The following is a 15,996-nucleotide window of genomic DNA, read 5'->3' on the forward strand; positions in this document are numbered from 1 at the left end:
GGTACTTGTAGTTTAATCCGGTTCGGTCGCTGCAACTGTCACTGGCTGTGTGAACAATAGCCGCACGTCACATGGTTAAGGGTTAGTGGGACTTTTACACCTGAGTCTTTTTCTTCTTCGGTAAAAGTCTGCATTATGGACTACATGAATAACTTGTTTCTACTTCACGGTTTAGATTTAAGTGCACCCAGCGTGGACTAACCCACCCAGCGTGGACTAACCCACCCATCGTGATTATTTATTTGTTCGTTTTTAAGTTTATTTATTGTGTGTGTGTGTGTGTGTGTGTGTGTGTGTGTGTGTGTGTGTGTGTGTGTGTGTGTGTGTGAGAGAGTGAGAGAGAGAGGGAGAGAGATTTGGTGTATTGTTTTAATCTCGTTGCTCTCTTGTGTATGGTATTTTAAATATATCGTATCTGTGTATCATAGCTTGTTTGCACAAACTGACAGCGTTATGAAGTGTTCACATTTTCTTTGGGGCCTGACTTCCAAACAGGCATTATTCAGGCCGAAACGGGCATTTTTCGGGCCACCAAAAGTCCGGTAGCGGTGAAGGACCCGGATATATAAGCCCTGGGCGCGCTCGTGCTCAGCCTTTGGGTTCTGGCTGTGGAAGGAGGAGGAGCTGATGTTCAAGGCTTTAGCATTTAGACAGATTAACCTCTGAATTGATAATGGAGGGTTTATTCGGAGAGCTCTGTGGTCAGAGTCATGCTGCAGAGCGCGAGGGACGAGCGGCACGCGATCCGCGGGTCAGGTGCCCAGCACGTGGCCAGGAGCCTGGCCTCGTTGCGGTCCTGTTCGTTTCTGTGCAGATAAAGTGGGGTTAGGGTAGTGAATCTGCAGAGTCTACCTCCGGAGAAGCTGTTAGGGGAAGAGTGTGAGTATTACATCAAAGGTTCTGTTTTCAGTGTCGATTTTAATTTAAATTATTAGTAGGAATGAGTAATCTTCTATTATTAATCAGATACTTTACCGTAGTTTTAGGCTATGCTGGAGTAAAGCCTTATAATCGGGCAGTATTAAAATGCTAAATTGTCCAGCTAACAGCTCATGTCCGCATCGACACAACGTGGTGCGCAGCAGGTGAAATACGCGTTTTTTCCATCTAAATTGTAATCAGTGCAAATATGTAGCAGTTAACTGGGGTAAGGTAATACCATTTTACAAAGCAAGCAAATTAGAGCAGTACATAGCAATTCTGCTGGTGAGATGCGGTTACCTGCCCTAGCACAGTGAAGCTGGTATATTTAAAAATGTATTAAAGCCTTGGAAATAAATATCGTAGGGCTCTAAGGCCTCGCTGTGAAGTAGATCTTTCTGAAGATGGACTATGGCTCTAGAACGTTTACCATATAAAAACTAAACTGACTGGAAATTGCATCCTCTGCTTTCCAGAAAGCTGCAAAGAGCAGATGCAGAACAGTGTGGAGTCTGCAGCTGCGAGCTGATGGTGAGTGTTAGAAAGATCCTCTAATGTGATGGAGGAAGTAGTATGCTGATATGATGATTCATAAGACTAGAGTCTCTGAATACACAATGAAGCTCTTTCACAGTGCACTGAACAGCATTTTACTTCTTAACATGTGAATGCTACAATCAGAGCTAGTTCTAAAACTCTCCTTTGTACTCTGCAGGCACCTCAGCATGGTTTTATCTGCTGGACATAGCTCTTCTGGGTAAGCCTGGACTCTAAACATTGTTCTGTGCCTTAATGTGGGATGATGATTGCATAGACTAGAGTCTCTGAGAAGCATGAAGTTGTTTTCACAGTGCACTGACCACAAAACCCACAGCAGCCCATTTACTGCACATTACAGACATTAAATCATGGCTGGGCTTTCTTCAGGTCTGTCCAACAAAGAACACTTAAAGCTTGTGTTTCATTGCTTTGAGTAAAGGTAGTCATACTCAAGTATGCACTTGGTTAACCGTCTCTGAACTTTAGCACATGTAAAACATAAAAACATATTTACCATTTTAATACTTCAGATGTTTGAAACAAGTGTCCCAGTCATCTGGGACCTTACTGATAGTTTCTCACAGGGAGAAGTTGTACAGTCATGTAACAAGTCTGAAGTGTTTGCAGTAAATGGGTAAAGTATCCATACACATGGTTTCCCTGAATGTGTTCACTGGTATAAGTCAGGTGCTAATAGTGCTTTCTTTTGTCTTGTAGCTCGTCTGCACACAGCTGCTCTCTCCATGTCTGTAAGTAAGAAATGTGTTCATTTTGGGTCACCTGTGACCATACTTCATCATGAGCAGATTATACTAAGATATCGCAGCTAAGCCTGTGTATTCAAATGATCCAAGCTTGTTGAAATGGAGCTGCTGTTTCCTGAGTCTGGTCGATGATGATTCAGTTATTCGGTTCTACTGATGTTAACTGAAGTCTACTCGCAGCGCACTGAGACACTCAGACTGGAGCGCTTCCTGAATATATGGATGAGAAAGAGCTTGTGATTTCATCACTGTTATCTTGTCAGGCATGACTGTAGCAGCCCCAGCTGGATGACCTTCATGAAGAGAAAGCAGGTTGGTGTGAGTAGGTGGATTATTCAAATGATCATTGCTGCAGTGTGTGTGCTGTAAGTTGGAGATGTACTACACTCTGTGACAATGAGTTCCCCCACTCCCTTACATGTCTCACTCATTTTTGTCCTTTGACAGGTGTAACTGCAGAGGTGGCACTCCCAACACTGAAGAGCCTCGTCTGTCATCTGATGGAAGCATCAAGCTGGAGCAGTGCACGTCTTCCATTGCTTTAAGCAACGTGTCTTCATCTGTGTGAATGTTGAATGTGGTTTTTGTTTTGTTTTTAAACCACTGTATTTAAGGACAATAAAGGTTGACCACACAGGACCAATGGCTATTTTCTTCAGTGGGTTGATCACAGTAAACTCAGAGCAATGTGCTTTGGAAGCTAATATCAGTGGGTGACAGTTTTGCCATAAGTTCTTCTCATGCACTGATCAGATGGTTGTAACTGTATAATCCCCAAGCAGCTTTTGGGTTTACTGTCTTACACATCAGTGCAACATTTTACTTGTATAAATGTGTGAAACCTTACTGATGGGTGACTGAATGCTGTATTAAAGTGCTGCACATGGCTAAACTGGAATTAAATGTTAGTGATGTGGCAAAATTATCCAACATCATTAAACGATCTCATGCAAAGGAATAAAAGGCTGAGCTGAAAGCGGCTTGGTCACGTATTTCTACGCTGAACTGATATAAAATCGGGTGTGTCCAGAACCTGAGAAATTGTGTAGTTTGATATGTTTTACAAACATCTGCCTCCGTGAAATTGACTGACGTGCAAAGCTAATTTACACGTTGGCAACATCACTGAAGAGGACGAGTCTCACGTGATGCTGACCTTCTGACGGTAACCATGGTTTTATTTTGAAGGCTGAAAGCGACCCGGTAGTTCGTCGTCTTTGTTCTCGTAATGAGCGGGGAAACCGTTCAGGCGACCTTTTTGTGCTTGCTAGGAGTGCTCTTAGTGGTACCTGCCTTCCCTTAGCTTTAAGTGGACACGGACCTTTCTCTCCACAGTGGACATTTGAGCCACGACGTGCTGAAGCAGAGCAACTAGTCTGTTTATCGAGTTACCTCATGCTAACGAGTAGCGCTAGCTGGGTTCTGACAAAGCAGCTAACAGCGGCGAAGGTGAGCTTTTAGCTACTGACTTTTATCACTGACAGGTTTATTCACACCGAAAAATCATATGTGAGGTAAACTTTAAACAGCTCGCTCAGTGGTGAGTAACCTGTAGGGCAGCTGACCGCTGTGTTAGCAAAGCGGCACGATGTTGACGTGGAGCTGGATACCAAACTGCACGCGTAAACCAACCTTTCTACTTGTTTGAGGAGTTAACAAATGCGTTTCGAGAGGCTGAAAAAAGTTTGTTTTGTTTTTTTGTTGGGAAGGGCTGGCCAAAGAATAAGCTAACTGTTGGCTAACGCTGAGCTGAAGCTTTCGTCAACTTTCCCAGTTCCTCTGTGCTAAGGTGTCGCTGAAATACTGAAAGCACCCTCGAAGGTTGTCAGCTGAAACCAAACATGTAGACTGTTCTTCTGGACTTTAAATGGTGGAGTCTCGTTAAGAGCAGAGCCCTGTAAGTAATGTAGGGTGGGGGCGAGTGTAACCTTTTGTCTGCTGAACTGCTCGAACACACCCACAGGTGTGGCGATGACCCGAGGACGTCACGTTGCCCAGGCCTGAGGCCTCCTGAACAAGTATTTCAACTTCATAACTGCACCGACAGCGAGTGCATGCTTTTCTCTGAAGCTCGGGAAGCCAACAGGACGTGAGAACTGACGATTTTAACCGAGGTCTAACAAGCTCCGCGAGCAGACATGGCAGCTGTGGTGGGCAAAGCGTGGGGGTGGGTCCGCTCATGGGGCAGCAGCGGTGCCAGGTCAAAGGACACTAACGTTTTGACAGCTGAGCGCCAAAAGCTGCGTGGCAGTGGTGGTTGGGGCATCAAGGCTTGGATCTGGGGCTCATGGGGACGTCAGCATGAACTAAGCAGTCCAGTAGAGGAGTACTGGGAGGCACAGGAGAAGCTTCAGCCCATTAAAATTGAAGATCTGGCGGCAGGGAAGCCAGAGGCTGAAACTGTACTGGTGCCTAGGTGGTGGGATAGATATCTTCCAACTTCTTATCTGTGGCCAAGGAAAACTGAGCTAAGTGGACTACGACACAGGAAACGTGACGGTGGGACTGGAGATCCACGGGAACGTGATACTGATGGAGACTTTTCTGATTATGGAACCCCCCCTCCGTCCCCCACCCCTTCTCCCTCTCAGCTGACTTCTCCTTTTCGACTGTTTGCACACAGCTGGAACGTGGAGATTGTACCAGAGCACTACGAGATCTGCTTTAACTTCCTACGCCACTTGTTTGACCTGTTTGTTGTTGGCTTCCTGTGGACTGTGTCACCTCCTGCCAAGCTTATCCTGGAGGTGCTGGGTGTCCAGGGAGCACTGAGACTGTGGTTTCATGGTATGGCTATGTTTTTTGTCGCCACAGTTGGAATGGCAGGATTACTCTGGTTGATCCAGGAGTATCTCCTGCAGTTTGCCCTGATCTATGGCATCATTCAGGCGTTGGTGATCTCTGTCAGTGTTCGACAGAGTGTGATGCTAGGTGTTGAGGAAGAGAATGACCAGACAGGAAAGGACACTGATGACACGAGAGACACTAAGGAACACAAAGACAAGCCTGTGTCTGTCAAAGACAAGGTAAAGACAAATTAAAGGTGAGTCCATTTATTCTTGTTATATTTGTCAAAGTTATCAGATTTAATTTTATTCTGTAACATTGTGTTGTTTTTTTGTCCAGGCTTCAGAATAATACAGCTGTTTACTGAAGGCGTTTTAGTGTAGGGGCTAGCAGTTGTTACACAGTTGAACACTACGAGTCTGTGTAAGTTGATCAACTACTGTAAGAAGAAGAGAAAAATGCTCAGTGCTGTCATTGGGCATCCAACACAAACACAGCAGGGACATCCTGGATCTATTTTAACCCTGTTACCAAGTGAAACACAAAAAAACATTCTCTGAGTGGTGTGAAACCAGCTCGAAGCTCAGACCTGCTCTGGGAGGAACCACTTATTTCCCTGTCAAGATTGAGTTATTGTGTGTTGTGAGTAAGACCCACTATCAGCTGTCTGCTAGGCTTCACACAGCTTTAACAAACTTCACTGAGCATGAACTCTGCAGCTAAGTTAACACAGCCAGAGCTGTGGTTATTTGTATGGAGTTTATCTTCTGCAAACACCTGGAGGATCAAACTACATTCACTCTGTCAGCTCGAGCAAAATAGAAAAAGGGCGCCAACTTGTTTACTTTCACTGTTAGTTGAAATAACTAAAATATGTTTGAGGCATTCTGTGACCAGTGGTAAGAAAAGCTGCTGTTGGCTGTGCAACAAAGCCTCGACACATTCAGTACAAGTTTCTCTCCCAAATGTGACGGAGTATTAGGGCCCCGTTAAGAGTAAAAATATATGTATTATTCAAAAAGTGGAGATTAAAGTCGTTGCTGTCACAGGCACCAAAATAGCATTTCAAGATTAATCTCAAGCTTCTGACTTTATTCTCAATGTGACCCTAATGTTGCCTCATAGTTAAGTCTAACTGTGAAGCACCGATTAGCTGAGATAGTTAGTGCTGGAAAACTAACTTTAACAAACATTAGATGATGTCAGCTGTGCATTGTGTCACACACTTATTACAAGCTTAAAAAAAAAAGTTCAAATCCAGCATTGAGGCTCTTTATGTTTTTTAGGGGCCGATCGTGGCTCAAGAGTTGGGAGTTCGCCCTGTAATTGGAAGGTTGCCGGTGCGAGCCCCGGCTCCGACAGTCTCGGTCGTTGTGTCCTTGGGCGAGACGCTTCACCCGTTGCCTACTGGTGGTGGTCAGAGGGCCCGGTGGCGCCAGTGTCCGGCAGCCTCGCCTCTGTCAGTGCGCCCCAGGGTGGCTGTGGCTACAATGTAGCTGCCATCACCAGTGTGTGGATGTGTGGATGACTGGATGTAGTGTAAAGCGCTTTGGGGTCCTTAGGGACTAGTAAAGCGCTATACAAATACAGGCTATTTACCATTTTATGCTGCACTGAGGGGTTTCTGTCTTCTACTCTGAGATCAACATTGGGCCTGAATTGGGCTACTGCACATGCTCACATCCAAGCATTTCAATCCAAGTCGGGAAAGCTGACGGAGTTTACAATGTGTGAAGATAATGAATAACTCGAGACTACGTGAAAAAATGATGGAACTGAAGTTTGCTTTACTTAATAATTTTACATTGGTTATGTCCTCATGTTGGGAGCTGCCTTTAGGATGATTGTTGATTAAATGATTGAATTGGGATTAGTGGATGTTCTACTTCCTGAGTGTATCTGCCAGTCTGTGCTGTGTGTGACCAGCCAAAACAAACCACCGAGCTGCAGCAGTAATCAGGAGGAGACGTACAACAAGCTGAAGAGGCTTTTCTAAAATAAGCCCGTGCTACCTCCACAGTCTAGCCCTGAAAACATACATGGGCAAATGCTCAGTGGAGCAGTTATTACTGAGAGTTCATTCAGTGAGGAAGAGGTTGCATAACAGCGACTATGGATTGCATCCAAAGGGAAAAAAAACTACTTTAATAAACTTTTCAGTTTATTAAAAAATGAATATTAGCTAAAGAACATGAGATGAAATCGAATAAATACTGGGAGTGCATTCTTTGATCAGAACAGACCAAGATGAACTTACTGATGTTAACAATGAATGTGTCGTCTCCACAGTCGAAGTACTCAGGGGGAGATGACAGATATAAATTACACCAGTGGATGTACCAAAATAATCTGACAAAAGCTCTCCTGGGAATACTCCAGCGTGATGATCCAAAGCACACTGACAAAATCATAGCGTTTCTAAAGGAGAAAGTGGCCTCAAATTCATTACTACACATTTGGATCATTTTAAAGAGTTAAAGCAACACAAAGCCCTGCGTTAAAGAGCACGCAGACATTTTTGTTGCATAGATTGATTCATGTAGAAAAGGTTTACATTCCACAAAAGAACAACTACCCGTCTGCATAGAGCTGTTTTTCTGTCTCTTGTATGGAATTCAGTAAGTAATTGACTTGTTCATGGACACTGAATTACCCTCAAAAGGCAGGTGTGCAAGCGCCTGCTGAAAGTGACTCTGAAGGCCTGCGTTAGCAGCTGGGCCTGAGAATCCTCACTGATTTTATAACTGATTCCATTTGATTACATTTTGACACAGTCGGAAATATTAAAATTCTGCTCATCAGTACATATCTACATTTTTATATCTATGTATAAAAACAAAGACTTGATCAGAGGTGTGAGCATCACAGCAGATGCCTTTCTGTCAAAGTAACTGAGGATAAAACACAGTCGGGTGAACGATCCACGCTGCGTGTTTCTTTGTGTGGAGTCCGTTTACCTGCTCTCATTTACTGTTTTAGCTGTTTGCTGGTTGTTTAAATACTTTAATGAGCTTTAAGCTGAGATTCTGTCGTTTGTAATTAAACATTTATATTTAAAAATTGATTCAGGATTTAATGAATCAATATCACTTTATTCAAGCTGAAATCGTTAAACCCTGCCCTACTTGCAGCCTATTGGTGATTTAACTACATGTTTTTATGTGAACCAAAAGTGTGTTACTCTGTATTTAATGTGCCTTATGTATTGTATCTTTATTTCAGACATATACAGAAAAAAAAACAATATATACACACACAAGTACACATACTTGCATTTACAAAAATGAATATATATGTAAATACACACACGTATGTGCTCAGATAAAACAAAATAAATAAAATAAGTCTAAATGACATGAAATGACAATTATTAAGTCTGAAATGGAAGAAGTATAACATACCTATTAATCCCTACCCCATGCTCAACCTTCTATTGAATCCCACACACAATAAACAAGGAGAACATGTATAAACATAGCTACAGTGATAGATACAATTTAGCATAGTTATATACACAATGGGTGATCAACTTGACCAGTTTCATATTCTTCCAAATGTTATGTTGTTTTGTGTGAGACATGCGTTTAAACATTTGCTATTGAGACCATGTATCCCCCCCAAGTAGGAAGGCCTCCAAAGGGAGGAATAAACTCCAACAAAGGAAGAACATCATCAGCTTATGTTTACTGTGAGATGGCAAAGTACATGCGCCTGTTTCACAAAGCAGGTTTAGCAAACTTTCATGTTTGACGAGATACGGATCTTTGACATGTTTGGCTCATGCCCGGTCTTGAATAAAGCAAAGTAAAATAAAAGCATGCACTATAAGAAGCATTTTAAATCTTACTTTGGGGAAAAGACATCTAACTTTTTAAGTGTCTTTATCAGATTTGACTGTACTTCTCAACATGTCGTTTTTATGTCCCACTGACAGAAGTAAAAGTACCAGCATTCTGCTCATTCATGTAGATTGGAACTTCAAATTAAATTCCCAAATAACTGCCAACATTATGCAACAGTGATAAGCAGTGGTAGCATTGACAAGGCCTTTGGTTTAACTTTCACCTCTGAGATGGAAACATGTTCAGTTGTAGAAGAGCTGAACAGGACACTGGTGAGACTGTCACTAGCAGTTCCACCAAATGTGCCTCTGCTGGTGAAAACTGCATCGGGTCTTTTGTTTTTCATGGAAGCCACGTCAGGCTGCACAGAGCACATGAGGAGAGTATGAGTTAGACACTGGAACAACAAAGAGAAGCTCTTAACTTTTCAAAATAAAAGACCCATACAGACTAAAGACTATGCTTCCTAAACACTGCTGGCTTGATTTTTGTTTTGGGGGATCTGACTGACAGTATAACAGTGTCTCCAGTGTCCACAGAGCCAGTGTTGGAAAGAAATGTTGCACGCTATGAAGAAATCTTAGTTGTCACTGTCCTGCATTTGTAGGCTGAAAACACTTGTTGTGTATCAGACTGATTGTTTTAGATTTCATTATTTCTAAAGACGTGAACTGAGAGCTCGGAAAAGGAAGTTGTTTTAACCAAACTGACAGCAGGGTGGTTTCAGAGGCAGTTTCCTTAGGTTGGCTCTGTTTTTGGGACAAATCTCACGTGTTTTCTTCACAGTTAACAGGATTTTATTAAACCTGTGCTCTTGAACAGAGTTTAGTTTTTGGTAGTTTTAAAACAGAGGCAACAACCACCGTGTTACAGTTAACTCTAATTGTTGAGCTATACCAGGCAGCATGCACACACGTGCAGTGATCGCTGTAGTCTCCTGATCGTCTGTTTATTTGGTGTGTGTCTTCCACAGGTGGAGAGAATTTGCTGGCACCACCAGTACTCCAGCTGTATCACACCACCTCCAGCCCTCTGACGTCACAGCGGTGGGACTGAGACTGTGGACTGCAGCGTGTGTTCTGCAGCGTAACTTAAGAATTGTATTGCACATTAATTTCATATTCAGAGAAATGATACTTGTGGCACTTTATGTCCAGCACTACAGATCTGCATCTGTGTTCAGTTGATCTCACTGATAACTGTTGTAATCTACACCAGAAGAGCTCATGAATGTTCAGAGAATGCTTAAGTGAAAGGGGAAATCGCCAGCAGGTACCCGTTTCTGTTTTCTTCTTGTTTGTGGGACTACTCTTCCCATGAGACAGTCACTTGATTTGAGACCAGCCGATTGCCTCCAGTGCGTTGTGTTGGTGAGTAGAACAGCAAATCTTAGAGAGGACAGATGCAGCACTTATGAAGAGAGCCTCACTGAGACACTTTAGGTGAAGCAGAAATATCTTTGGGTCTCTTAAACACAGCGAGGAGCAGGAATAAACTCTGAACAGAAGTCTTACTGAACAGCACCACCGACAGTTTGCGCCTGCATCCACTGGCCAGTTTTAGTGTGCCTCCGTGTTCATTGTGTGGGGGGCAAATTTAAATCTGCCGTATGGCCCCGCTCAGTTTGAACTCAATTGAAGCTTGGCCATGTACATTTGCTTGACTTTAACCTTTGTTCCAACACAGCTGATTTAAATGACCTCAACATGTCTTGAAGTTCTTCAGAGGCTGGTAATGAACCAATCATCTGACTCAGGTGTGCTGACCCAGGGTGAGATCTAAAACCTGCAGGACACCAGCTCTCAAGGCCTGGAGGTCCCCACCCCTGGTTTAGACTCTGTGATGGTACTGACCTGTGACTTTGAGCTTGTATCCAGGACACCGTACCGGCTCACTCAGTGGAACAGGGAGCTAATGTGAATGTTTGTGTCGCCTGCAGGAGATCCGAGCTAGTAGCAAACACCACTGGTGAGCTATAGCTACTCAAGACACGCACACTACAGCATAGACCACAGGTGTTGAACTCCAGGCCTCGAGGGCCGGTGTCCTGCAGCTTTCAGATGTCTCCTTGATCCAACACAGCTGATTCAAACGGCTAAATGACCTCCTCAACATGTCCTGAAGTTCTCCAGATGCCTGCTAATGAAGTAATCATGTGATTCAGGTGTGTTGACCCAGGGTGAGATCTAAAACCTGCAGGACCCCGGCCCTCGAGGCCTGGAGTTCGACACCCCTGGCATAGACTGTATTAAAGCCAAGAGTAGTCTGCAGTTTAAATTTCTTTTTTTAGACAAAGAGCAAAAGACTAATGAAATCTAATTCAGATCTTTCCTTTCAAGTCATAAAGGAAGTAGCTTCAGCATGGAGATGGTTGCTGTTCGTTTATAAGTGATCAGATGTTCGGTGAATCAAACAGCAGGTCTACCTGAGCTGTGGAAGCTTCTGCAACCTTGGCATGCATTTGCAGCCGATGCTACATTCAAACTATGAACTGGTTGAAGGAGCAGTACACTCATTGTTGCTTTCTGTGAGAGATATGTGAGATTCTGGGAACCGGCACAATACCAGCAGCTGACTTTAAAGTATTTTGTGTGTACACTTAGATTCTGCCTTTTGTTGTTTTCTGTGCCATGATATATACTCACAACGTAGGGCGCACTTTCCCTCCACAGAAATGTCACGGAGGGCTTTTCCATTTACCACTACTCTCGTATATATTACTGTGTTTAAGTATGTGCCGCTGAACCGTTTATTCCAGTAACACTTATGGACTTCAGCTCCATCAGCCTGTGCGATGATGAAGCCTTTGGGCAAAATTAACTGAAGTATTTGTGTCTTATTTGTGCATGACGTATAACAAAACTACAGAATTCTTATTGATGAAAATATAGCGTAAAATCAAACCCTTACTGACACTGCACTTCACAGCACAACAGGGTTCAGAGTCTGCTGATAGTTTAAGGTAGGAGATGCAAATCTGCTGCTTTTCCTCGTCTTACTGTAAAATAGGAGAGTCCTCAGAGGATGCAGCTTTAAAGGGCATCATTGGATCCTTTGGCCATGCTATATTTGTCCATCACAATTCAAATAATGATATGGTATTTTTTCCTTAATCTTACAATCTTAATCTTGCTTTTTTCCCGTTTTTGGCCACATAATGAAACATTTAAGTGTTTGAAAATGTTTGATTTTATAATATTGTTCAAGTAAACAGGTTACACCAAATCTTTACAAGTCTATGTGTATACTTCTTTGTTATTGTATTAATCACTTGCCTGATGCTGATCCCTTGTGTCAACCTGGAAGGAACAAAGCAGGGAAGGATTTCTAGCTGCCATCCTTCTCAGCTGAAATCTTGAAACTCTGGTGGTTGGTTATGTGGATTGTGCTGGAACGACCGTTTGTAGCCAGAGTGCAGGACCACACTGGTCTTTGCATGTAATAGCCAGCTAAACCTGATTGTTTTAAATGATTGATGCATTTGTTTCCATTCATGCTGGGAAATGTACTTGCACGGAGCTGATGACCTTTTTTAACTGCCAGAATTAATTAAGTGGTCAGTGCGTTCTTCAAATCAGATGTGTAACACTGATGCTACTCTGACAAGTGACCTAAAAGCACCCTAGGCTGCGTGAACCTCTGTAGCCTGTAGTTAGTTTCTACAGATGATTGATACCTGCCACGTCACGCTGTAAAGTCACCAGGAGCCATCATATGAAATTAAATCTGCATTAAAAAAGACTCTTGGGTAGATTCAAACAATAAATTCTAAGGTATTTTTTTACTGTGGGATGTTGATGATGTAATAGTCTGTAGGCCAAAGTTAGCTGTGTTTAGTAGATCATGAAGAATGAAAAGCATCAGTTTTAAATCTCGGCTTGATTGTGACTCGAGTCTGACAAACTACTTTAAGGCAGGGCTCACATGAAGGAGCAATCTTTATTTGTCCTATTTCCTGCGAAACACGTCTTACTCTTTATCTGGTTAGTATTACACACACACGTGAGTTTGGGTTTTTTTACACACTTTTACGAGTCCCATTTCTGTCTCTAGGCTCTAGACCTAGGAAAGGAACTCCCCTGTACTGTGATTGGTCAAAATACATAAATACTGCAGAGAGAGGGCCATTCAGAAACCTTTCATTAACATTTCAAATGTTAGTGCACACATCTCACCCTTCAAATGGAACAAATCATGGAGTCGTGAACAAAGACTTTACAGTGAAAGTTTGGCTTTTCCACCGACCACTAGGTGGCACTGGTGTCACTTGAGCGTTCACAATCATTGGGCCTTTAAAGGCTAAAAAACAAAGCAGCCAGGAAGCAGCTGCTTGCTTGGAAAGAAATAATGATAGCAACAGAACAGTGAAGCAATGTAGGAAGTCACAGTACTGAAAGTGCAAAGTTGCAAATAACTTTAAGCTGTAATGTTTTGTCAGTTGATGTTGGACATGTCTCCACCATTCACCAACAGGAAACTCGAATCAGCTGTCAGCACACTGGCCAACCTTTAAACCTTAAGCCAGTTCAAGGTGAGGCTGAGGAAGTGACTGAGAAGCATGACAACCATGTGTTTCCACAGTGGAAGCTACAATTGAGGTGTTTTTATCTTTGTCAGGTCTGTTACTGTGGGGTCTTTACTGAAAGTGGATTTTACACACAGATTTGTCCTTTAGTCCACTGGGGAGACCTGATGGGACATGACTAAACATTTATTCCTGTGTCACACATCAGTACGACATTTTTAATCACAGTTCAAAACTTTAATTCACATTAAATCTGATCTCAGTGTATTCATTGTATATGTACAGAAAGCTGCAATACTGTTACAAGAACAATGTACATATGTAACAATGTGTGTGGGCAGTACAGGAAATGTTGGTGGAGATGATGTGAATATAACCCACGGTCTGAACCCATCCTGGATGAGGACGATGATGATGGAGTGTCACAGCAGAGACGTCAGAAAAATAAGCCTGGGCCAGTAGTCACGCAGCTTCACCCCCGTTCTCTGTGCCACGTTAGGCAGTTACATGTGTACACTCTGGTCAGCAACGAACCTCAAATCATGTAAAGCTCTGTCTTTATTTACCTCACAGCGAGGAAACCAGCGAGCACAGCAGGAAAAGCACAAACACCCCTCGCCCTCACCGAGGCTTTGTTTTCTGGCTGACATGCAGCTCAGGAACGTGAACACTGTAGTGAATCAGTGCACACACACAACTTCTTACTTTTCCATGCTGCTGCTCACAACCACTGCTGAGCCTGTGAACGCCACGCCTACCAAAGGAAAAGAAAAATGAAAAAGCAGTTGTACTCAAATCTCAAGTGGGCAGACTGGTTTTATCCAGTGGACACGAAGGATTTAAACAACCAAACAAAACTAAACCCATGAAAGTGTTTAAAGGTAAAACAGACCCCGCCTCCTCCTTCTGAGTTAATGAGCTTTGGTCAGAATACAGAGTGATTGTAAATAAGAGGCGGAGAGCTAAAGTTTTGAAGTAAGGCGACCGTGTATCTCCTCCAGGTCTCCATTCTTCAGATCTAGTCTGACTAATCCAGGCTTACATGATCCTGACCAAATCAGCTTACTTCAGTTCATCCAACATTAACATCCTCATCACACATGAAACTGTCTTCAAGAATTCAACTAGCTAAAACAATACCGATTTTGAAAGTGACTCCCAATGACATTAAAGGTTTTTTAAAAAGAAAACAAGCCTATAATCAGTAAATTCTGAAATATATAAGCTTAGTTAATATTTGTATTTATAACCAGCTCACTGCCAAAGTCTCTGATAAAAATCATGGGACACAAAACAAGATGGACTTGTGTGACTAATCTGCAAACTCTAGTTATACAACAGTAGTTAGAAACTCATTTAAAGCAGTTTTGTATGTAAATTGAAACATTTTAGCATGCGTATGTACTCATGATTAAACTGTGTTTATTTACTATATTTCAATAATCTAAATGTTTGACTTTATTTTTCCCTCACTTTGTTTTTGTAGAGCTACTTCCTAATACAGTAAAAGGTGGTACTGATTATGGGGAACACTTTACAGAAAGGCACTAATCCTGCAAAATACTTTTGAATATGGGTCCATTTGAATGGGATACACTAATTCGTATCTGCTGCCTCTATTAGTTAGTTTGTGTTATTGTGAGCATGCCTTCCATAGCCTAATGATATGGAGAGAGATTTACCTGATAAGGGTTGCCAATGTGTACAATATGATCCACAAGAGAAAACTAACACTTACAAATCTGTGCAGTAATTTGTGTGCAACTTTTCATTAGCACACACTTCAATCCACACACAAATACAAGCAATCTGACCACATGTAAAACTATTCTAAAAATTCATGCATCAGAACCTGAATACATTCTGATCATTTACACACAGTTCATTAAGATCAGCTTCACAAATCCTATAATCCCACCTTTCAAAAACCTTTCTGTGTGTGTCAAAAACTACACGTAACATTTCTCTCACTTACTCAAAAAACCTTAAATACGTTTGGATGAATCCCCTGATACACACAGATCACATCGCATGCCCATGTGGGGTAAGCCTGCATCGGCTTCCCTTCATTGGCTTCCTGTTAAATCCAGAATTCAAAATCCTGCTCCTCACATACAAGGTCTTAAATAATCAGGCCCCATCTTATCTTAATGACCTTGTAGTACCATATCACCCTATTAGAGCACTTCGCTCTCGCTCTGCAGGCCTACTTGTTGTTCCTAGAGTATTTAAAAGTAGAATGGGAGGCAGAGCCTTCAGTTTTCAGGCCCCTCTTCTGTGGAACCAGCTTCCAGTTTGGATTCAGGAGACAGACACTATCTCTACTTTCAAGATTAGGCTTCAAACTTTCCTTTTTGCTAAAGCATATAGTTAGGGCTGGACCAGGTGACCCTGAATCCTCCCTTAGTTATGCTGCAATAGATGTAGGCTGCCGGGGGATTCCCATGATGCACTGGGTGTTTCTACCTCACTCACTATGTGTTAACAGACCTCTCTGCATTGAATCATATCTGTTATTAACCTCTGTCTCTCTTCCACAGCATGTCTTTATCCTGTCTTCCTTCTCTCACCCCAACCAATCACAGCGGATGGCCCCGCCCCTCCCTGAGCCTGGTTC

General features: G+C 42.6%; 1 protein-coding gene and 1 non-coding gene across 4 annotated transcripts; both read left to right on the plus strand.

Moving 5' to 3' along the window:
• Window positions 1-17: 17 nt before the first annotated feature.
• On the plus strand, window positions 18-12,085 carry c22h6orf47 (chromosome 22 C6orf47 homolog). 3 transcript variants are annotated; one of them, XM_026155412.1, is made up of 8 exons: window positions 26-81; window positions 496-879; window positions 1,398-1,452; window positions 1,637-1,678; window positions 2,179-2,210; window positions 2,489-2,537; window positions 2,673-5,268; window positions 9,828-10,708. In XM_026155412.1, exon 7 carries the CDS (start codon window positions 4,364-4,366, stop codon window positions 5,264-5,266), a length of 903 nt encoding a protein of 300 aa, XP_026011197.1. In that variant the 5' UTR covers window positions 26-81; window positions 496-879; window positions 1,398-1,452; window positions 1,637-1,678; window positions 2,179-2,210; window positions 2,489-2,537; window positions 2,673-4,363; the 3' UTR covers window positions 5,267-5,268; window positions 9,828-10,708. The 3 variants fall into 3 exon arrangements, 2 of the variants coding, with proteins under 2 accessions (XP_026011198.1, XP_026011197.1); XR_003270928.1 differs by lacking the exon at window positions 26-81 and adding an exon at window positions 11,194-12,085 and having other exon boundaries at window positions 311-879; window positions 9,828-10,822; XM_026155413.1 differs by lacking the exon at window positions 496-879 and having other exon boundaries at window positions 18-81.
• Window positions 1,717-1,783, plus strand: LOC113015441 (small nucleolar RNA SNORD52). The gene has a single exon (XR_003271112.1). It is a non-coding gene; the product is annotated as a small nucleolar RNA SNORD52 (small nucleolar RNA).
• Window positions 12,086-15,996: the final 3,911 nt, after the last annotated feature.

Source organism: Astatotilapia calliptera, chromosome 22, assembly GCF_900246225.1.
Source record: "Astatotilapia calliptera chromosome 22, fAstCal1.2, whole genome shotgun sequence".
In the NCBI taxonomy this organism is placed as follows: Eukaryota; Metazoa; Chordata; class Actinopteri; order Cichliformes; family Cichlidae; genus Astatotilapia; species Astatotilapia calliptera.

Bases quoted from the DNA above. Each gene is read 5' to 3' on its own strand.
- c22h6orf47 (XM_026155413.1), top strand. From the start codon at position 4,364: ATGGCAGCTGTGGTGGGCAAAGCGTGGGGGTGGGTCCGCTCATGGGGC.